This window comes from Arachis ipaensis, chromosome B10, assembly GCF_059453495.1.
Source record: "Arachis ipaensis isolate K30076 ecotype BB chromosome B10, ASM5945349v1, whole genome shotgun sequence".
In the NCBI taxonomy this organism is placed as follows: Eukaryota; Viridiplantae; Streptophyta; class Magnoliopsida; order Fabales; family Fabaceae; genus Arachis; species Arachis ipaensis.
In genome coordinates this window covers 131670293-131694509 of record NC_142435.1, presented here as the reverse complement: position 1 = coordinate 131694509, position 24217 = coordinate 131670293, and the positions used below count along the sequence as shown (strand labels likewise).

The window sequence follows — 24217 nt, the reverse complement described above, 5'->3', positions numbered from 1 at the left end:
CTTTGATTTTTATGTAGCACCTATCATCATGAAATTCAAAAAAGACTTGATTGTCACAGCAACATTAATATACACTCATCAAATTCTTTGTTATTTCAGGCACACATAGCAGTTTTCTAAGGTGTAATAATCTAGAGCTCAAATCAGATTTAATACACAAATTACTAACAAAGGAAATTGGCAAACCTGTTCCATTGCCTACTATAACTTGCTCATCACCACAATACTCCTCTTTCTCTAACAGATTCTGCTCAGTGTGAGTCATATGATGCGTAGCTCCTGAGTCAGGATACCAATTCGGATCCTGAACTATGGCAGGCATTGTCAGGACATTACAGAAGTTGGCACAAGGCTGAGACACCTGCTAAGGGACCTGATTGTTTCCACTGTTGTACCCTTCATTGTCATAGGACTGATTGCTTGCTTTACTGTATCCACCATATCCTCCATTTTCATTTTCATAGTCACCTTCATAGAAGTCTTCACTATACCTATACCAGCAAGATCTAGCCGTGTGACCTATTTTATTGCACACTTAACACTGTGGTTTCTCAGTCTGATAACCTCTCATATTGTTCATCCTGCCACCTCTATTAGACTGTCCTTTGCCACCTGTAGTCTGGCCACTAAATCCACCATTTGTATGTTCTTGTAGTGAGGGATCTTGCAGAGATCTACCTCCATTGAAGTAGCCTCTACCTCCTCTAAACATGCGTCCTTCTCGTCCTCGAAATCCACCTTTAAAACCTCCTCTGCCAAATTGAGCGATATTAGCTTGCACAAATGCCTCTGGCTTCCTGAACCTTGTGAGCATGCTCTCATGAGCCAACAGTAGTGCTTCCAATTCGTCAACTGTTATGCACTGAGATCTTGCTAGCACAGAGGTGTAGACCAAAGAATACTCCTCGGTTAAACTATGCAAGATTGCATTTACATGATCACTTTCAGTTATTGCTTCACCTACTGAGACTAGTGCATCAATTGTGCTCTTAATTGAAAGGACATACTCAGTTACAGATACTCTAATTTGAAGAGTACTGAGCTTGTGTTTTAACTGCATCCAACCATCCGTGTAGTAAACGATTTACTCATCGAAACCAAGAGCCATGACTTGAGCAAAGCATCTTGTCTTTTCCATTGTTGATACTGCAGATTCAACGTTACATCGGTCTCATCTTCGATTGCTAGGTACTGTTGATGGATTTCTTTTTCTGTAACATGAGTTAGCATATCCCTTCAATTGTTGAGAATGCCTAGTCTTTTCATTGCAGAAAATTTTTCTCATCCAGCTTCATTGAGATCAGTGTTGCTACAAATCCTTGAGCCATCGTGACTCAGCTTGAGTTTGCTTGAACTCTTTTGAATTTGTGATTTAGCAGAAGCTGTGGCACTGTAAGCTCTGATACCATGAAGGTACCAGATCTTAGAGGGTGAGGATTGAAGAAGAAAGGAGACTGACGATTGAGGGAGAGAGCAGAGAAAAATGAACTTTATTGATTACTCAGCAGAATGAATGAAAAATCAATTTAAGTACAATAGCATGCGTCTACTTATAGAGAGTGATGGAAGCTTCTGGAGAGTGTGCTAAAGGTGTGACTTGTGCTAAAGGTGTGACTTGTGCTAAAGGTGTGACTTGTGCTGACTCATAACATAACTACCTATCTTAACTAACACTCTCATCATAACACCTAACATCATCTCTAATTGTCTTTGTTCTGTTTTGTTGATAACTATACACCTATCAAATTTATTCATCTGATAAAGTAAGTGTCAAAAGTTTAAATTCTGCTTTATGCATGTAATAACTTATTAACCAACGACACACTCTCTTAAATGGGGCTCAGATCCTCAAAAATAAATATAGCAACACTGATTACTTTGTGAGACAAACTAACTTGCAAAAAATTACATAATGCAAGATCAAATGATTCATGTCCTCGTAGAAGTAAGAACAATCTTGGTTGTTAGATAGGAAATATAATATAATATGTCATGACACTTTAAAATTAAGTTGAACTAACTCAAAATAAAATCTTAACCTAATATAAAATATCATGCAGATTTTTAATCTCAAATCGGCCTAAAAAAAGCTTTATTTAAAGAGAATTAGCTTTTTGAGTATAAACTAAAATTGACTCAAATCATGAATATCATCCCTAGTTTTTATATGATGATAATTATTGAGATATAAACATATATTAATGCTAATCAATTTAATTAAATATATTAAATTATTTAATAATTTTTAACTAAAAAATTTTATGTAAAGATATTTTCATATAAGTTTAAGGAGGTTTGATATAAAAATAAAGATTTAGCTAGGGCTATTGAATCCAAGAGTAATGAAATAATTGGAATGAATTCAAATTACATTATTGTACTGTATATATATATATATATATATATATATATATATATATATATATATATATATATATATATATATATATATATATATATATATATATATATATATATATATATATATATATATATATATATATATATATATAAGAGGTGTAGTTGCTGGGTGTATTTGCTGGTCTAGGTAACACTACAATGCAGAAAATTTTATTTATTTGTGAACTATAACTAACTACCTATAACTTGAATTAAACTAATTGATAAATAACAACCTAACACTAACATCCCCCCTCAAGTTGGAGCATACAAATTGTATGTTCCTAACTTGGACATAACCCGAGATACTACCAAGGCACCAAACACAGTCTCAAAGGTCCAAAATCACCAAAGCAATAACACCCAACCTCCACCAAGTCTCTAATGTCCACAAATCAAGCTTCAATTTACATATACACAAACCTAATTCACATATATCACACATATATACCCAAATTCAATATCCAAACTCAATAAGCTAAGAATTTGCAAGGTTTTGAGAGTCCTCACCTTATATATGTCTTGATTGAACAAAGACCCATAAGTTTCTCAAACTAGTTTGAACCTAAACATCAAGACATTAAATTTTAATAACCAAAAATCTAAAATGTTGAAAATCCAAAAGAATGAGAGGCTGAGATGGAAATCAAGGTTTTTTACCAAAATTGGTTACCGGCCTTTGTAGAGCTCGACGCGCTGGACACGTGGCCGCAAACGGTGCGGCGATCGGAGCTCGGAGTGAGAAGTTGTGTGGATTTGAATAGAAATCAAGGGTTTGAAGCTTATGTTCTTTCCCTCTCCCTCCAGGAACGTGTTTCTTGGCTTTGGGAAAGAAATGAGCTTCAGCTCATTGTGTTAGGAGAAATGTGGGTTGGGCCCGGTACGACCGGTTCGGCCCGTTCGACCCAATCTTGGGCTAAATTATTTGATATAAGTATCAGAATTCTTATTTTAATTAGCTCTATCACATTTTACTATAAAATTTACATTTTTAATTCTTTTATTAAAATTTAATTTATTGATTATTTATTCGCTAATTTTACGGGATTTACACCAATCAACCACCTTCTCTTTGCAGATGGTTCCCTACTGTTTTACATGGCTAAACATGAGAATTATGGTTCTTTATTGCATATTCTACATCAATATGGTCAGCTAAGTGGACAGGCCATCAACTTAATAAAATCGGCAATTTTTTTTAGCAAGAACATCCCGTAGCAGATCAAGGAAACTTTATTTGAATCTTTAGGAGTCCCAAATGTGAGAACTCAGGACAAGTATCTGGGGTTACCATCAAAGATCCAAAGATAAAAAATGGAGACTTTCGCTTATGTCAAAGACAAGGTATCGAAAAAACTACTGCATTGGAAGAGATATTTTCTCTCAGCAAGTGGCCGGGAAGTTTTGATTAAAGCAGTAAGGATAGCGATACCAATCTATATGTTAAGCTGTTTTAGACTCCCAGATTTATTGCTAGAAAAATTACACTGCATGATGATGCAATTTTGGTGGGGACAAAAATAAAATGAACATAAAATGCAATGGATCAATTGGGACACATTGAGAAAAGAAAAGAAGTAGAAAGGTTTAGAATTCAAAGACTTAAAAGTTTTAACTTGGCAATGTTGGCAAACTAGGTATGGAGACTTCTAGCAAAACCTAATTCCTTAGTGTACAAAATCTATAAAAAAAATATTTCAGGCTCTCAACCTTTATGGATGCTAAACCTGGAATCCGTTCCTCATGGGCATGGTAGAGTTTATTACAGGGAAGAACAGTCTTGGAAAAAGGCACCAAATTCCAAATAGTCAACAAACAAAGCTCAACTCGTATCTATGAAGACCCTGGCTTGGAGACAAACCACCTTTTAGAATTCCAACAACATAGAATAGGGATGACTCACTAACCTGGGTGCGCCAATTGATCAACAAAACTGGAAACTGGAACCAGCAACTTGTCCTTGATAATTTCGACCCAGAAATAACTCATCTAATTCTGCAAACATCTATCAACCAAGAAGAAGAAGACATGATTAAATTAATCAAAAATAGCTCAGGTGCATACTCGGTCAAATCAGGTTACACTACTGCTTACCAGTTTTTTCACCTTCCAATTGATAGCATGCATCCCCAATTTGTTGACTAGAAAACGTGGAAATCCATTTGGAAAATAAATGTTCATCCAAAAATCAAAATTTTTTATCTGGAAAAACTGAACCATGAAAGCTTAACAGTAATGAAAAAGCCTAATTCAAGGCTTACCCATATGCACGTCCTATGCCCTAGCTGTCAATTGGTACCAGAAACGCCTTTTCACGCAACAGTATTCTACCCTTATATAGAGGAAGCCTGGAACAGATCTGCTATGGCAAGCATTATCTCCAGAGACGAGAACCTTCATGCATGGGAGTGGTGATGACAATCTGCGAAAAATGTGAAGCTTCAATCTAATAGCAAGAGGCTCATTGCAGCTATGGTCTATCTACTCTAGACGGCATGGTTAGCCCGCAATGTTTTCATCTTCGAGAACTAATGTCGTGCACCTGGAAAAATTCTATCCCTGGCAACTAAGCTAGCTAAGGAATTTCAAAGAATTCACACCCACCTCTAATAGGAGACGTTGCTTTTTTCTTTCTTCTGTTTTTTCAACCTTTTTCCTTCTTTCTTAGCTTATTAACTTTACTTTTAGCTAGCTGTCTTTTCTGTTTTTTTTTAAGCTATCTCTTTAGAAATAGTTGCTCTTGTCTCTTCTATTAGGAAAATTTTTTCTCTATTGTAATGTGCTGCCAGGTGTTATACCTTTCTTTTTATCAATGTTCTGAAAATCAGACCAGACCGGTCGATTTGACCAGATTAACCGAAAATCGGTCATCTGAGCAGTTCGGTTGACTCCTAGAACCATTCTGTAAAAAACTGGTCGAACTGGAAGTTAATCGATGAACGGTCGAACTGGTCAAGTTTTTTTAATCTTCGAATTTTAATAATGTCCAAAACAGCGTTGTTTTGACGCCAGAAAAAAAAAAAAAGAAGAAAACCTACTACCCAGCCCACCTACTAACCTAACCCAACCCTAACCTAAATGAAGTTACTCACCACCAGTCACCATGCCTCCCTCCCTCAACCCTAATTTTCTTTTTCTCCAACGAGCAGAACCTTTACAACCATCCCTACCATAATCGACGCCAGTAGTGGCCACCAGCTATCGTTGCCTACGGGGACAGACCATGGGTTGGGTCTGCTCGTTTCTCCTCGCTTCTCTTCTCCTCGACGTCGCACAAAGGTATGCATGGAGCTGTTGGCGTTGCCGCCGCGAAGGGTTGTTCCGTCGTTGCCTCTACTCGCCTCTCCATTCTCCACCGCACTTGCTTCTTTGATTCTGCTTGCTTCTTCGAGTGACGTTGCCGTTCTGCTTGCCTTAGCATTCTCCACTGCGCTTGTTTCTTCTGTTCTGCTTGCTTCTTCGAGTGACGTTGCCGTTCTGCTCGCTTCTTTGCTACAGTTTTTCTTGCTTCACTCTGTTCCTTACCAGTTTTTCCCCTTTTTATGAATTTATTTATTTTATTTCTAAAATTATATGTTAAACTAAAATAATTTTGTAATCTGATTTTGTGATATTATTCATTTGATTGCTGATAAAATAAAATTAATAAATAGATTTGTGATGTTTATTGTTGGTTGTTAATATAATAGTAAATTAGTAACAGTAACAATGGAGTTGAAGTAAAACAAGATAGGTTTAAGATATTTAACAATATGAAAGTCTTAATTTTTTCTGAGAGATTTGATACTAATTGAATTTTTTATTATTTTGAGTTGCTATTTTCTATCAATGTTATTACTGATGAGTTAATAATATTGAACTACTGATTTTGTTAATTTTTTGCCAATGTTATTACTATTTTCTGTCAATATTATTGTGAATATGTTCTTGTATGTATTCTTCCTTTTGTTAATTTTTGTATATATTGCGTTTTCTGTGGCGGCATAGAGTCACTTTTAGTATATGGTGAAAATTTCTAGAATTAAGTAATTGTTGAGAATGTAGTTTAGAGGACTTTTTTTTATTATTTTGATTGGTACCATTTGCATTTAAATAATGAAGGGACCTTGTGTTAATTACTATGAATGCCCTGTTAGTGTTTTTAGCTTTTTATTGAGCATCTTAATGTATTTAGTGTTAGTGCTTCTGGTTTTATTGTAGAATTAGGTCATTGTTGAAGATGTAATTTAGAGAGGTTTTTTTATTTTGATTGGTACCATTTGCATTTAAACAATAGAGAGATCTTATGTTAATTACTATGAATACATTATTCCTATTAGTGTTTTTAACTTTTTATTGAGCATCTTCATGTATTCTGTGTTAGTGCTTCGTGTTTTATTATAGAAGAAAATTATATTATACATTAAAAAGATTATATCTGCTGTACTTATTTCTCTAAAATTATTTTTATATTAAAATTTTTTGATTTAAAAATTATTAAATTTAAATATTTAAAATTATATATTAAATTTTTAATAATTTTATTTAATATTTAACTAATTAAATCAGTGAACCAATCATTTCACTGATTCATTGATCGGTTCAATTTTTGAAATTTTATTTTTTATGGAATAAAATAAAAAAGATATATTAAAAAAAAATACATTAAAAAATTAAGTTTTTTATATTTTTAATAAAAAATTTTTACTAATAATAAATTTATGATGTGCCTTAGCTAAATCCTAAAAATAAATGTAGTATCTTACGGCAACTAACATCTGTTTGGTTGCTGCATGGGTAATATCCTAATACACACTATTTTTATCATTATTTTTCGGGACATTGAATGAACTCAGATTTATTTGATTTGAAACTACAAAAACAATTATGAAGGTATACTTTAAATTCTATTGACTTTGTAGATTATGGATGCATCAAATAACAAACAACTACTAAAATTTATGAGAGGTGCTACCGGGAGTTATCCGTCATGGTCTTCGATAATTGCTTATCTTTTTTCAAACTACTTATCTATTTACCCATTTCTGGTTAAAATGGCAACATTTATTCTTGTCCTTCTCATTAATTTAAAGAAACATAAATAAATAAACTTTTCTAGGCACATGGAAGTATGTAACAAGTCTTTGGACCGTGAATTGCTATATATGATTGTATATATTGTGCTCCATGCATATTTTTTATTTCTATTATTTCATGTCAAATTTGTTTCGGACTTATTTTTTATAATAAATTTTAAATATTTAAAATTTATTATATTTTATATTTCTAAATTAAAAATTAATTATTTAATTTTTTTAATAATTAGACATTAACTTTTAGCTACCAAAAGAAATACCTAATTTCTATATTTTAATGGCCTATTTAAAAGGATGACGAGGATGGTCTTTTGTCGATGACTTGAAGGCTTTGTTGGAGAGACTTTGGTTAAGAGTAGTTATTTTTAAAAAAATTAATTATTTTTTAAATATTTATAATTTTATTAAATATATAAATTAAATTTTTATAATGTAAATTTTTTAATTAAATTTTTATAACATTTTTAATTTTGTAATTAGACTTTTATGACGTAAAAAATATTAGAAAAAATAGTATTGAAAGTTACATATGTTATTATCTTAAAGAATTTAATTAATAAAGTTATTTTTTCAACTAATATCAGTCATTTTTTGAAATGATATTTTTATTCTAAATTTTAAGTATTAAATTTTAAATGTTAAATCTTAATTGTGATATCTCTAAAAATTGAGAATTAAAAAATAATTTTATAATAAAAAATTAGTTAATATTGGCTCATTAAAAATTAATTTTTATGTTTAGTCTACTTTAATTCATTTAAAATAGAAGTATAATAAGAAAACTAAAAGAGAGTTATTCTTTTTTAACCAATGTTGATGATACAATCTTCATCTTGGATATAATAAAAGAAAAACAGAGATTTTGAAATAACAAAAGAAATTAGTCTCTGTCAAGTAGATACCAGTCATGGACAAAATTGAATTTCCTCAAACAACCAATATACTACCAATATTAGTATAGAGACATAATCCGAAAATAAATAATATAAATACTTCTAAAAGCTTCTTCATCCAAATTCCCTCTTTTCCTTAGTTTATTTTTTCCCATATTTTTTTTTCATCACTCGTGAAAAGTGGAGTAATATATTTACAACAAAGAACCCAAGGAATTAATCAAACAATTGTAACATTTAAAGCTTAACAAGCACAATTATTATGCAACCATGCCATACATGTATAAGCTATGTTTTCAGTTTTTTATGGAATATAAATGTTTATAAAGATTCACACTCAAGGTATTCAAATATATATAAGATGAACACTTAGCATTAAACACGAGCTTATCATGGTTCAAACACAAATTTAAAGTACGTACACAACATATGAATGTATGTTCCAACTAATTTGTATAAACCAAAAAATGTTCTGAAATTTGTGTATTAAAAAAAAAGAAAATCTAAACCCATACATATATTTTTGTCTAAAAGTCGGTCTCACTCGATATGCATAAACCCCAACCCACTATTTTATTTTATTTTAATCAGAAATGTTAAACCTTATAAAAGATTAAGATGGAAGTGGAACTACATACTACTGAACTATATATTCCCACTATTACTATTATAACTTTAGAGTAAACTACCATTTCTATACATGAAAGTTGAAAACGCTGACATATTTATCCATAAAAGATGAAAATTATCATTTGTATCCATAAAAAATAGTTTTTGCAATCAAAATTATTCAAACCCTAAAAAATTAAATAAAATTCCTAAACTACCTTTCTCTCCACCACTATCATCTCCTCTCTCCTTTCTCTCTCTCTCAATTTTCTCAGCCACCCAATTCCAACATCAACCACATACCACCGTATTACCCTCTTCATCACTGTTCACTCCCCTTCTCCGCCAGCAACGTCGCAGACCTATGTCGAGCCCAGGAGCACCGCGCCAGCTTCTCCTCGCCACCATCACCATCGGCCTCGAACCAGAGCCTACTGTGTCAAAGACCCTCCTCTTCACACTACCTTATCGACGCCATAGCCAACCCTCTTCACCTCTTTTCGCGTCGTAGAATCACCACCGTCGTTACCTGATCCCTGCCGTTGTTATATCTATCTCTCTCCCGATTTCCTTTTGCTCTGTTCTTCATTACAGGTTCATGAACTAACCCATTTTTCGCAGGCTCCGATGGTGCAACTAGTTCTCTCCGCAGGTGGAGCATCATGCCTTCACTCCCAAAGAGGACGACACCATAATCAGAGCTCACGCTCGGTTCGTGGATGAGACATTTTCCGGCGAGTCGCGGCAGCGAAGAGTGATTAATAGCGCGATTGCGCCACCGAGAGATTCGGAGTAAAGGAATGAAGGAAGAGAAGGATCGAAGCGAGAGCGGAATTCGTCAAAGAAGACGATGCAGTCGTCGACAACGGGGTTGATGTCAGGGATGTGGGCGATGAGGCCGTTGGAAAAGCCGTGGCCCTGATGGTCAATGGCGCAGGTGGCGAATCCGGCCTTGGCGAAGTAGATGGCGGTGAGCTGGAGGAACCAGCTGGATTCGCCGATAAATCCGTGAACAAGGACGAGGGTTCCAGTGACGATTGCGGGGGGTAGCGGGAGCCACCATTGAGTGAAGAGTTTGAGGAGTGGTGGTGGGTGAAAGGGGTGGTAGTGGAATTTGAGATTAGAAAGAGAAAGAGGGGTGGTGGCAGGGTGAAGAGGATTAGGGTTAGAAAGGTAATTGGGTGAAAGAGGTGGTGTGGTGGTGAAGATAAAGGTAATTTAGAGATTTTAGGTAATTTTTTAGTGTTTGGATAATTTTGTTGTGCGGAACCCATATTTCATAGATACAAATAATAATTTCCTTTTTTTATGGGTAGATATATCAGCATTTTCAACTTTCGTGGATAGAAATGGTAGTTTACTCATAACTTTATAAGTAACTACTCTCCAATAAGCTTGCACATGTTTTTTTAGCTTAACGTGTTTGGGTTTATTCAAGTAATTTGAAATTTTGAAAGAAGCATGAGCCAAAGTTCTTGGCAGCACTAACAAGTTATATATGTAGTAGAGATAACTTGTGCTGGTTAATTAATTATTTATAGGCAGCGATTAATATGGACTGATGATTAATTAACGTGGCTAGAATAACAACCAATAGCTTGATATGTTAATATATTTGAAAGTGCCTATTCAACCACCTGCTAATTAAATGGTATATACTATACAGTAGATATATAGATGTGAGAGTATGTGTTGCATTCTTAATTAATTGTTGCTATGAATTACAAAAAAAATTATTCAATTTAATTAGTTAATGACCAACACACACACACATACAGATGTGAGTAGATGACCAAGACACCTGGCCTAGTTTTAATTTGTACCATATAATTAATTAGAATTGATCAGTGGACTTAATTAAATCTCAATATCAAGATTTAATAACGGAAATATTTTGTAAAAAAAATAAACTAAAAACTGTTAAAATTTATTTTATTTAATATTTATTAATTATTATAATAATTAAAAAAATATTAAATAAAATAAGTTTTGATTTTTTTTAGTCTTTCTAATATTATCGATTTAATATTTTTTAAATAATTTAGAATTTTAACCCATCTCCTTGTGTGAATATACGAAATATGAATTTTGTAATAGCCACTTTCATAGACGTTATTTATTAAACAAAAAGTGTTATATTTTTTTGTTAATTAAATAAATTATAATTTTTTTATTTATTATAATTTATTTTTATATCAATGATCTAAATTTAAAAAATAATCGGCTAATCAAATTAACTATATATTTTTTGGTACGATATATATAATTGAGTAAATATCGTTTTTGTCCCAACGTTTGGGGTAAGTCTTAAAGTTATCCTTAACATTTAAATCGTCCTATTTAAGTCATTAACATTTTAAAATTGACTCAGTGTTGTCCATGCCTTTAGGGATCTGTTAATAGAATTGACGGTGTGACAAAATTGAGACGATTTTAAAACGTTAGGGACTTAAATAGGACGAAAACGTTGGGACAAAAACAGTATATAGAAATAAATTTTAATTTTATCCTTTAATAATATTTTTTTACGGTACATAGTTATTCAATTATTTTTTAATCACATCTAAATAAATTATACTTAATCACATTACTTTTGTTTTAAATAAATTTATTTTTTTATAAGTTTGCTCTTAAAAATTTTTACTTATCATAAAATATTTGTAGTGATGAGTAAAAATTTTTAAGAGTAAAATTATAAAAAAATAAATTTATTTAAAATCAAAGTAATGTGATTAAGCGTAATTTACTTAGATGTGATTAAAAAATAATTGAATAACTATGTACCGTAAAAGATTGATATTAGTGAAGGATAAAATTAAAATTTATTTCTATGTATATCGTTTTTGTCCCTAACATTTTCGTCCTATTTAAGTCCCTAACGTTTCAAAATCATCTCAATTTTGTCCCATCGTCAATTCCGTTAATAGATCCCTAACAACAGAACAACATTGAGCCAATTTTGAAACGTTAGGGACTTAAATATGACGATTTAAATGTTAGCACTACAACAAATTCGGGCTGAGGCAACCCTTTAAAAACGTTGCCTATAATAAGGAAATGTGTTGCCTTTGATCAAAGGCAACACTTTCCGACAAAACGCAACGCTTTTTGGGGGTTGGCTATACGGCCGTTACCTTTGATCTAAGGCAACGCTTTTGTGTATAAAAGGGAACCCTTTTTATGGCAACCTTCAGAAAACGTTGCCTTTTCTACAAAAAAAAGTAACTCCACATAAGGGTTGCCTTAGAGGATCCAAACACAACACTTTAACAAAAACTTTATGGCAACCCTTTTTACGAGTTGTATTTTCTAATACATAAAACAACACTTGCCCAAATTTTTTTAAGTTGCCTTTCTATAGACCAAAAGCAACACTTATTTAAGTTTATTTGAAAATTTTTTTTAATACCTAAAGCAACACCTTATTGAATTTTTCTTAAGTTCTCTTTTTTTATATCTAAAACAATATATTTTTTGCCTTTGTTATATTTATAGGATATATAACACACACTAACAATGCTTAAATTCAATTTAATCAATGTAGGGAGAATAAGCTAATAATATATATTGCATGTATCTAGAAAGGTGTTCCAAGTGTCAATTACATACTTGCCAAGTTACCAAGTCAAATAAATAATAAACATAAGTAAATAAAATACATGTTTTTCTCATTATAAACAAAATTTCTTTAACATTTATCATGAGGCAGCAACTTGCTCTCCAAGTCCTCCTCGCATGTTCAACAGCTCCTTCGGAGATCTCTCCTCGATGACGATTTTTTCTCCGAAAGAAAGTGATAGATCAATTGAAGTCAGCGGTGCAGCCACATAAAAAGATACATTGTGAAAATTGGTACACAAGGTAATGCTATAGGTCCCAATTTTGTTGCCTGTGTCACCTGCAATGACATTTGAAAGAAGATAAGGATAAACCTAATGATGGCTTTCTTACTTTAGAAAACAACCAAACAAATGATAGGGTATTCCGATTTAACTCAATGTACCATTTGATGCAACATTGATTCTGATGATAAAAATTTGAGGAGTTCTACTTCTAGAAATTTTTTCTGTCCTTTTTTCAAAAATTATACATCTAAATTCTAATGCCTTTTTCAATTTTTTAGAACAAATTGATGATGAATTCTAAGAACCCCACTAACCTGAGGTTTTTCAAAAATCCTGTAACCTAGAAGTCATGGCAGGGGCACCTGTTACAAAAAAATGAAACTCCTATCAAGTACTCATGCAAAATGCAGAACCAAGATAAAAAAACCAGCAACAATATCAGACACAAACAAAGTTAAAACAACATCAATTTAACACCTTACTCCTTCCAAACAACTTTCTAAAATGCCTCTAAACATAATACATTATAAAAGTTAAAGTTAAAGTTGTTTTCGGTCAATAGATGAAGAACTTCTACTTGTTATCATTAAATTAAATTACTATTATTAACTTTTAGTTAAAATTTTGATTATATATGTTTTTGATTATGTAATATTTTTACAAATAAGCTCAAACTTAAATTAAAGCCGGACAAGATGTATTAGCATAGCTCAAGGAATAATCGTGTTATATTTGTGAGACTTGACGACAGTGGAATGCAATAAGTAACCAAAACATATTTTCTTCTATGTTTATAATTAAAAGAACAAATGAAACTTGATAATCATATCTCTCCTCTTTCATTATTCTCTCCTCGAAACAATTACCTCATTTCATTCCATTAATGAAAGATACTTGATCGTAGCATTATGCCAACAGTAGTGGCAGTGATAGTTCTCAACATGCTCAGCAACAATGAATTGCTTTAGGCAATCCAGCAGTGCACATCCAAATATCTGAAGCGAGAGACATCAGCTATCAGGGAGCTCATGAAGACTTGAAGAATTTCAGTTACCCAAGAAATAATATTGAAATTAAAACAACAATATAACTGGCGCTGAATTTTTGAAACTCACCAGGGTGGAACCACTAAGTACAGGTGAAAGAGGCAAACAATCAAATTGTTCCAAGTTAATTGAGATCTGCAAAACAAACAAATATACAGTTTGAAATTAAATTAAAATTTCAGACAGATACGAGAAAACATTTACATTAGAAATAAAGGTTAGGAGTACTATTATCTTTAGATAGAGCTACAACTGAGTCTTTTCTTAGCTTCTCAAATCTAACCCATGTCATCATACAAAATCAATTAGTTAATTCTAACATTTCTCCTATTTTAGCCATTTCAATTACCTTGGAACCTTTCTCCTCCTAATGCAACAGTGTCAAATCAAAACTGTATGACAATACATAAAGTGTACACACAATTAACAGCAAAGGTAAGAGAACTGCATTGAAAGCGTTCTATACCTGGGATGAGCAACTCTGACAGGTCAAGCTGCTACTAAGAATCCCATCAAAAGGTCCAAGGTAGAGTTGGTGCCATCTTTCATGCTCACTCTGCCAGTCCCTATGTATTCGAGTAAGAATTCTATTATTAGAAGCAAAAATGTCTGCTAAAGAACTCATATTTGGAGCAAAACAACCTCCGATTTCTTCTCTCAATGAGCACAACAGATGTAGAAATGCTTCTGCGGCATGCTACAAGACACACAAAATAATGGTAATAGAACAATGAAAATAATGTAAATCAATACTGATGATGGTTTTTATTCAAATAATAATTTAGATGAAGCGTGAGAATATCTTATCAAAACAAGACAAGATAGAATGGATTTTATATTTTAATTAGCATAAGAATATGAACGCTTGTGTAAAGAAACTTCAAAATTATTTTGACATTCTGTCCTATTTAATCCTAAATATTCTCTCTGATTAGCACTTCTTTGTGTGTTGCCTTATACAGCAAAATTGTTTACAATGTTTGCGCAGGCTTTTAGCCTCTGAGTTCAATAATCTCTATATCACTATAAACTTATTTTTATTTGCTCTTATATATATATAACAAACTTTTAGACACAGCAATAATAATCTGTAGAACAACAAATCACAGAACAACAAATTAGACAACAACAAAGTAATTTACTAACTAAAAATTAAATTCTAACTAAACTGTAATAAATTAATTCAAAGAACATCAAAATTAGTTTTTTCAAATACCTGGAAATAGAGGAACAGAGGAAGAACGAGAAGGAGAAGAGAAGGGAGAGGAGTTTCTTGTGATTGAGCACCGCGCCCGTCAAGGAGAGCACCGCGATTGAGCGCTGCTGTCGCCGTTAGGAAGGGGAGAAAGGGTCTGTGCGTTGTTGCAGTGGCTATGTTAGGACTTGTGGAGAGCACCGCGCCGTCGCCCGTCGAGGATAGCACAGCGCCGTCGCCGTACGTGGAGGAGTGCACCGCGATTGAACGCTGCTGTCGCCGTTAGGAAGGGGAGAAAGGGTGTGTTGTTGCAGTGGCTATGTTAGGGATTGTGGAGAGCACCGCGCCGTCGCCCGTCGAGGAGAGCACCGCGCCGTCGCCGTGCGTGGAGGAGTGCGCGCGATTGAACGCTGCTGACCTACTGTTGCCGTTAGGAAGGGGAGAAAGGGTATGGTTTGTACGTTGTTGCAGGGGAGAAATGTTAGGGTTCTTCATTGTGTATGTGCGTGAAGTGGAACAAGTGAAGCTCCTTTTTCTTTTTTTGAGTTTAAGTTATTTTTTCATTGAAAAAATAATTGGTATCTAGGGATATGATTAAAAGTTTTTTCTTTTAATTTTTAATCATAAACAATTTTAGGCAACTTTTTATAAATGTTATTTGTTTAATATTTTTGATAACTCATATAAAATATTGTATTTTTATTTAAAAATGTTGTCTTAAAGCTTTTATTTTGTAACATTTTATAAATGTTGTTTTAGATATCAAAGACAACTCTTTTTATAGGTGGCCAAAAATTTTGTTATCTTTGCCTTACTCAAAGACAACTTGTCAAAAATGTTGTCTTTGCCTATCTAAGACAACTTTTATTAAATGTTGCTTCGAATAAGGGTTACCTTAGGCCAAAAATGTTGTAGTGTAGGGACAACTTTTGAACTTACCCCAAACGTTGGAGACAAAAACGATACTTTACTCGATATATATATAAGATACAAAAACCTATTAAGCGAGTATTTACTCATTTTGGTCCTCAAATAATTTCGGATCAAACACTTTAGTCCCCAACTAAAATTAATTACACGATTGGTTCTTAACAATTAATTCCGTCAGTCACTTAGGTCCTTGGCTTCGTCAACTAACGGAAGACAAAACAGTCCCTGACAATTCTCTAACAGGGACAAAATAATCCCTGACAATTCTAACAGGGAACAAAATGATCCCTGACCCCTTTGTTTGAAAACGACATTGTTCTTCCCCAATTTTCATCATATCTCGCATAATCTTAACATTCATACGCTCCTTCACCTTCACAGTCTTCTTTTCCATCTTTTTCTTCCTCCTCTTCAACTCCAAGATGAAGCCATGGTGTAACTATCACGTATGTCGTACCTACCTCAACATATCATGGACCACACACTTCCTAAATCTCTGTGACTGGTACACACACCTCCTCCACACTTCACCCACCAAAAGCATCCACCTCCACGTCCTTGATAACAGTATCACCTCCAACCCTGACAACGTCCACCACATCCTCAAGACCAAATTCCATAACTAACCCAAAGGCACGCCTTTCTCCACTCTCCGGTAAGCAATATAGATTGTTGGACATTAAGACATCATGAGAAGATTCTCCTTCGACATTATATGCAAATTCTCATTTGGAATAGACCCCGAGTGCTTCATTCTTTCTTTCTCGAAGTCCAAGTTGGCAGACCGTTTCAACATCGCATCCAAGCTATCAGTACAACGAGCAATATCGTCATTGTTGCTTATATTGGTTTGGAGAAGAAGTTGAAAGAAGCGATTGAAGTGGTGGATAATGTGATCATGGAGATGATAGAACAGAGGAGGAAGGAGATGGTGACGACGATGACGGGTCTTAACAAATTAGACTTGCTGTCTAGATTCATGGGATCCATCGAAGACAACAAGTACATACTTGAGAGATATAGTCATTAGTTTCTTGAGTATTAATTGGTTGAGAACAAGTTGAGAATTTTTCTTGTGAACATTGAAGTTGCAAGTGTACATTATGTAGCTTGAAATTACAGTGTTAAATTGTTAGTGTTATACGAGATATGATGGAAATTGGGAGAGAACAGTGTCGTTTCTGAACAGAGAAGGTCACGGACCATTTTATTTCCGGTTAGAGTTGTTAGAGACTATTTTGTCTTTCGTTAGAATTGACAGAATAAAAAACATAAATGACTGATAGAGTTAATTGTTAGAAACTAATCGAGTAATTAATTATTTAATTTTAGTTAAAAACTAAAGTGTTTAGTCTAAAACTTTTTGAGGATCAAAATGTTAATTTATCTGGTACCTCTAAAAAAGGACGCACTTTACTTTCCCAGTTTCCCACATAACCTTGGCCGTTTCGTCATCACCTAAGGCTTAATTCAACTGAAAATTAGCTAATGGTGAACATATAGCAAATTTAATTTAATTTTGATACATTATAGTGTAAAATCATATATATATATATATAAATTAATTTTTATATTATTTACGTAATATAATTATTTAAAAAATAATTATAATTATACGATTATATAAAATATTTTATATTATCAATACATTAAAATTAAACTATAACTCATAATACCAAACTTAATAAATCATTTTGCGGGTTTAAAAAAATTTACATGAAAAAAAAAGTTGTGCCACAAAATTTCAACGACAGTGATTTGCTTGAAAATTATGCTACATATCAACTAACAAATTAATTATTTACATAAAAAATATATTAAAATGTAAAATAAATATTAAAATATATATATATATATATTTGTCTATGAAATATAGACCATTTATTGTGTCTGTATTTTGAACATATTATTTTGGATATAATATTCATTTGATATTTACACAATATGTATATATTTTATGTTTGGCTGTGCTATTAATAAAAAATAAATAAAAAATATTTTTTTAAATATATTTAAACATAGTTAAATATAATCACGTATTAGCATATCCAACTTTATGTTAAATCTGTATTCTTAAAATAAATTTAAAAATATTATATATTATTATTTGTTAAAATAAAAAATAATTTAAATAATTTATATAGCTAAAAAATTATTTTAATATCAATAAAATTTTAATATATTATTTTAGTTTATTTTATATATATATATATATATATATATATATATATATATATATATATATCACATTTTTATATTTAACAAACTAAAATTTGTATGTCCATATATTTTATGTTGTGTTGTATTTTATGTCTGAATTATTATTCATACTTCATAGATATTCGTATATAAATATATAATAATTAATTTAATAATTCAATGTTTTATAAATGCATAACATTTTTGTTTACAAATCTCTACTAAGGATTTAGCAGAAATTCTGATTTTTTAAGGTACAAATGACTGACATGGTCTGTTAAAATTACATATAGTGATCATAGTTCTAAAAATTGAATTGGACATATTGGTTTAATCGAGTTAACCGAAAATCGGTTATATAATTGGTTTAATTAACTCTAAAAACCGTTTGACAAAAAATTGATAAAAGAATCGGTTGAACTGGTAATTAACTGATAAATCGTCTAAATCGATTGATTTTTTTAAGAATTTTTGGTTCAAAACTACACTCAAAACGTAGCCGTTTTAACATTATATATATATATATATATATATATATATATATATATATATATATATATATATATTAAAAACATCCCAGAACATTGAGGGATCTCTAGCCGCTCCATACCACCATCATACACTTCTCTTTCTCTCTGAAAATTCTGGAGACGGGAGTGAAGAACCCAGCCCCAAACCTCCATAGAGCAGCACCCAGCCACTATCCACTCTTCATCGCCGAACTCTTCTCTCGGTGGGAGGGTGCTGTCGTTGCTCAACATTCCTCTTCTCCTCGCCCTATTTTCGTCGTCTGCTCGTGGTTGCTCGATCCTCGTCTCTGTCAACGTTCCTCCCTCGCATCAGCTTGGTTCCTCCCTCGCCAGATCTGCTCGGAGCCACTGTTGTCATCAACGTCTCTTCCCTCGTCATCAAGCCTGCTTCTGCCCTCATCATCAAGCTCGTCTCTGCTCGGAGCTCTCTCATCACCGTCGCGTCTCTCTCTCTCTTCAAGCTCTCTGCCTCTCTTCCACGGTTGCTTACTCACAATAGCAACCCTTGCTTTCACCTTCATCCTCCAACGGTTGTTCAAGTTCACTGCTTTTTTAGTTTTGAGTTAATTTTTCTGGTTTTGAGTTAATTTTTTGAAATAATATGGTTGATTGTTCATGGTATTTTGTTAATTTTGTGTTAATTTTTAATTTTATTGTCTAATTGTAATGGATTTTAATTTCTGAGTTTGTCTTATGAACTTCTGGATGTAGTTGTTGATTGTGTTCTAAATTTTCGGATGTATTTTGTTAATTTTGTGTTGATTTCTGAATTTATTATCTAATTGTAATGGATTTTAATCTTTGAGTTTGTCTTTTAAACTTTCGGATGTAATTGTTGATTGTGTCCTGATGTTGCATGTGTTGTTGGTTTGTTGATGTGATTAGAAATGGTATAAATCCAAAAGCTATTTCTGTTGATGTGTTGTTAACTGTATTTGATTTGTGCAAGTTTGTGTTGGTGATGGTTGCTAATTATAAATTTTTATTTTTGAAAATAAATTTTTTAATAATTTTATTTTATATTTAATTAAACCGATTGAATTCTAATTGAACTTCAGTTGAACCATTACATTATTAAACTAATTACCTTATTGGTTCATTGATTGATTCGGTTTTCAAAATCTTGATAATAATAGTGATTTATGAGAATAATTATATTTATTTTAATTTTATTTCAATACCATTTTTTGGTATATCTCATCTCTTTAAGTTATATACAAAATAATTAGTGGTATTAAGTGAATTATGAAATAAACAAATAAAAACAAAAAGGTCTAAATCAGAATTTAAATCAAAACGAGAACCCTAATAAAGACACAAGTCACACAACCCCACCCCCTCACAAAAAAAAAAAAAAAACCACTAAATGATATCAGCATACATGCATTAGATTCATCCGATGTGTCCGTGTAGGAACATTATGTGATCAAAATTTGACGTCCATCAATTGCCAACTTTTATCAACTTTTTCATTATTGTTTACTTTGTTGGTTGATCACTAACTAGTAGGAGTCTACAAGACAAGCTTTAAGTTTTTGTTTTCTTTTTAATCAAAATTTTTGGTTGGCTTTTTTGTAGTTAATATGAGTTTATTTTTTTAAAAATGATTTTATTTATTTTGATTTTAAATTTAAAATCATAAATTTTAAATTTTAAATTTTAATTTCTTATATTTTCTCTTAATTAAATTAATGAAGATTAAATTCTTTCTAATATTGACTAAGTTCTATATTCGGCCTTGCATTGCTACTTGTGCTAATGAGTAATTAGGTGGTGATATTCCTCTAAACAAAAACAAAAGAGATGAGGGTATGGAACTATGGATAAAACAAAGATCGTCAGCTCTGAGTTCTGGTGCTGATCGGTGGAGGTCTGGTGGAAGCAGCAGCTTGGAAGGAGTAGCTGTTTGTTCGTCCTTTCTCGGGTATGCTGGGCGGGCCTTGGCCCTGTGGCCTAAAAATGGGTACAGACAAAAAACGTTTATTATTTTTCATGTGTGAGAGAGAGAAGTGTATAACAAGAAGTTGTGAGGAGAGGTGTGTTTCACACTAGTATGGAATATACAAATCGGAGACACCGATTTGTTTGTATTATTTTTTTTTTTAAACAAACGATCACAAATCCGATTTGTTATCTCGAAAATAAAAAAATTTTTAATGTTGAAATCGAACCGTCTGATTTTTATTATAAAAAATAAAAATAAATAAAAAATACAAATCGAACTCTCTGATTTGTAGTTTATTTTTTTCTTCAATCAAATTGGACCGTCCAATTTGAATAAAACACCATATAAAAAAAACATCTAATCTTCCAATAACAATGTATTACACATATATTTAATCAATATAAAAAAAATTAGCCGACAAAAAATCACACAGAAAAGTTTTCATAGCTCCTCTAAAAAATATCCCATAACCATGTTATATTGTCAGATTTTTTAAAATAAATTATTTATTTGTATAGATAATTTAGACACAATTTATATTTTTATCCTATTACTTATTTCGTTTACTATATAAATGAATTAATTATGAATATATCTCGTTTATACAGTAACAGAGAGATAAGACACAAATTTTAAACAAATAAAACGAATATACTCATAATACATGGGAGTTGACATACTCAATATATCTCATTTACTTGTAAACAAGATATATTCATAATTAATTTGTGTGTGCTGTATATGAGATATGAGTATTTGTAAGTATAATTGTTGGGTATAGTAGTATGAGAAGATGACAAAATCTTATATTTGTGTAGTGGTTTCAAGGCACGATTAGATCGCTTTTTTTAGAGAGATATTTGTCCCCACACTTAGTTGCTATAGGGTTGATGACAATACTCTCACAGGATACAATGAAACCTTTCTTAATTAGCAATGGTAAGAAATTTTCAACTCTCCTGAACAAAGAAAATTTCTTAATAATTGATTAAAATGTACACTTAGTACTTGTGTTTCTGAAATAGTGGACAAGGACTTATTTATACACATTGCACGTAGTAATTATGATTAGTTACGTATACAAATAGTTGTGTCTTTTCTATTGTCAATAGATACAATATTTTGAACATACACAATTCTTAAAGAGTTGTGTCCCTTTAGCCAATAGATACAATGTTTTGAACATACACAATCCTTAAAAGGTTGTGTCCCTTCAACCAAATGGTACTAAACGGTTAGTAACCGTTTATTAATATTAATAATAATATTAATAATAATATCAATAATATTAATGTTTCGAGGGTTACCTGAAACTGTAGGTCGATCTCGGACGAGATCTTCTGTGCTGGTCGGAACCGATGTGTCCGGCTGGTGAATGGTGACTGGAGCTGGTACGTCCGACTTGTTTGGACCTGAACGTGCTGCTGATCCTCTGTCACCGAAGGGTGGGGGTACCTGCAAGAGACTCCAATGCTTAAGTTAGCATGGGTATTAAACAGGTGTTATGTAGAATCAGAGTATGAGTTATACCTGGGTGCTCCAGTGTATTTATAGTAATGTGGGCTGACCTTTCGGGTAAGATAAGTTAGTTACTTTATCTTATCTTATTTTGAGTGAAGTCAGCTTATCTTCAAGGGCACCGCCTTTATCTCTATAGGCTTGAAGTGCCTTTGGATTTGGGTCGTGTTCCTCCATTTGGGCCCTTTACTGGGCTCTTTTGTTGACACGGCCGAGTTCTTTAAGAAGAAGTCGGTCCGCTCGACCTGAAGAGGTCGGTCGCTTTATCATTGATCATTCCGGGTCGGATAGCTCGACCCAGGGTATGAACAGTGCCCCTGCTTGAGCTCGGTCTTCTTTGTCGAGGTCGAGTCCTTGACTTCAGTCCTTCTTGAAGCCGAACTCAAGCATTTTTGTCGATTCCTTCGTAGCAGCTTTTGAATGTAGAACGTTTTTCCTCAAAAAGCGCGCGCTTTTGTATTAGCGCTTTTTTCTGGGGAACGTGCGAGGGTTTAATACCCTAATTAATTGGCATTTAATTGCCCCATTTCCCTTAAACTTCTTTATTTTTGAATTTCATACTCAGGAAACGGTTTCCCTTCTTCGCTCTTTTCGTAACTTCTTCGCAATTTCTTCCTTTGTTCTCTTACTCTCTGCTTTTCGCCCATATTTCTGTTTTCCTTGCGTTGCGGCGTTGCTTGGCGTTTTTCTGGGTAGCTTTCATTTCTGCGTCTCTTCCTTCCCTTGAAGCTTCTTTCTTCTCCAGGTTAATTTCACTCGCATTTTTCTTCTTCTTTTGTCGCTTTGGTTTTATGATGGAGTTTTGATTTTGCTTTTAAGGAAAGTTTGTATCTTTCTATTTTTTGTCGCTCCTATTTTGAAATGTGTGTTCCGGGAGTTTCTTTCCTCTTCTGCATGATCCTTTTTGCTTTTCCTGTTGCTTGATGCTTTTTGGGGCTTTGCATGTTTGTGAGTTGCGTCTTTGATGATTCGTGTTTGGTGTGTTCGATGTTGATGCTTGTTCTCTGCTGATTTTTCGCTTTATTTTGAGAAAGTTTGCGCCTTTTGCTGTTTTTCTGCCTTGGCCTTTTTTGAAACTTCTGATAAACTGTAGGAGGGTGGACCTTTTGTGTTTTTTCTTCCTTTGTTTTTCTTTCTGTATTTTATTTTGATGAGTGCCGGGATGTAGGCTGTAGAAGTAACTTGAAAGTCCTTGTTTGTTTACTGCCTCCAAGGGATGCCCCAAGGGCTTTGGTTTGAGTCTTGGGGTTTTCCTTTCCTGTTTGTTTGTCTGTCGAGTTGTTTTGCCCCTCATCCGAGATGTTTTGTTAGTAATCCACTCTTCTTTTCTTTTGTAGGATTTAGTTGACCTCATGTCTTCCCGAAATAACGTTGTAGAGATGCCTTCCTAGGTTCCCGCGGGTATGGCCGACTGGGTGGACTCCATGGTTCTCATGTGTGTCTCGTTGGTTGATTCTGATTTTTGTGCTCAACTTAGGCAGTTTCATAGTGTCTGTAGTAATTCTGGAGATGAGAAGAACTATGAACTTGTCCCCCCTCTTCTGACGAGAGAGTCTGCTTTTCAACTCGGGTTGTTGATGGTCGCCCTTTCTTTTATGCTTATGATTTTTTCTTTGGTCAGCTGGGTATCACCCTTCATTTTACCAAATTTGAAGCTGACCTGTTATGGTCTTGTAATATTGCCCCTTCTCAACTTCACCCCAATTCCTGGGGTTTTATTAAAATTTTTCAATTGCTGTGCGATGGTTTTGGTATTCCTGCTTCCCAATCTCTCTTTTTCTATCTGTTTGTCTTGACTAAGCCCGGTGTGGTAAAAAAGAAGTTAGCTTGGGTCTCCTTTCGTTCTACCCAAGGAAAGAAGGTTTTTTCCATGTTTGACGAGTCGTTCCGTGATTTTAAAAACTACTTTTTCAAGGTCCGAGCTGTTGAAGGAGCTCGGCCCTTTTTTCTGGATGAGAACGACGAACCTGCTTTTCCCTTGAAATGGCAAAAAGACGTGAGGGTCTCCCGGTATTCGTGAGAAATGTTGGAT

The 24217-nt window shown here is 33.1% G+C and overlaps 1 protein-coding gene across 1 annotated transcript; it reads right to left on the bottom strand.

The window, feature by feature from the left end:
- Positions 1–13155: 13155 nt before the first annotated feature.
- On the bottom strand, positions 13156–14493 carry LOC107622102 (ubiquitin carboxyl-terminal hydrolase 27-like). Its single transcript, XM_088501118.1, has 4 exons — positions 14335–14493; positions 13938–14003; positions 13689–13817; positions 13156–13184 (listed from the first exon to the last, which is right to left on the bottom strand). Exons 1-3 carry the CDS (start codon positions 14491–14493, stop codon positions 13695–13697), a joined length of 348 nt encoding a protein of 115 aa, XP_088357244.1. The 3' UTR covers positions 13156–13184; positions 13689–13694.
- Between the last annotated feature and the right edge of the window lie 9724 nt (positions 14494–24217).

What these genes read in the sequence shown, in the direction of transcription:
- LOC107622102 (XM_088501118.1), bottom strand. Translation starts at nt 14,493, where the DNA reads ATGAGTTCTTTAGCAGACATTTTTGCTTCTAATAATAGAATTCTTACT. An exon ending in GTCAGAGTTGCTCATCCCAG is followed by an intron (nt 14,004 to 14,334) that starts GTATAGAACGCT and finishes TTTGTTTTGCAG; the next exon opens with ATCTCAATTAACTTGGAACA. An exon ending in TACTTAGTGGTTCCACCCTG is followed by an intron (nt 13,818 to 13,937) that starts GTGAGTTTCAAA and finishes CTCTCGCTTCAG; the next exon opens with ATATTTGGATGTGCACTGCT.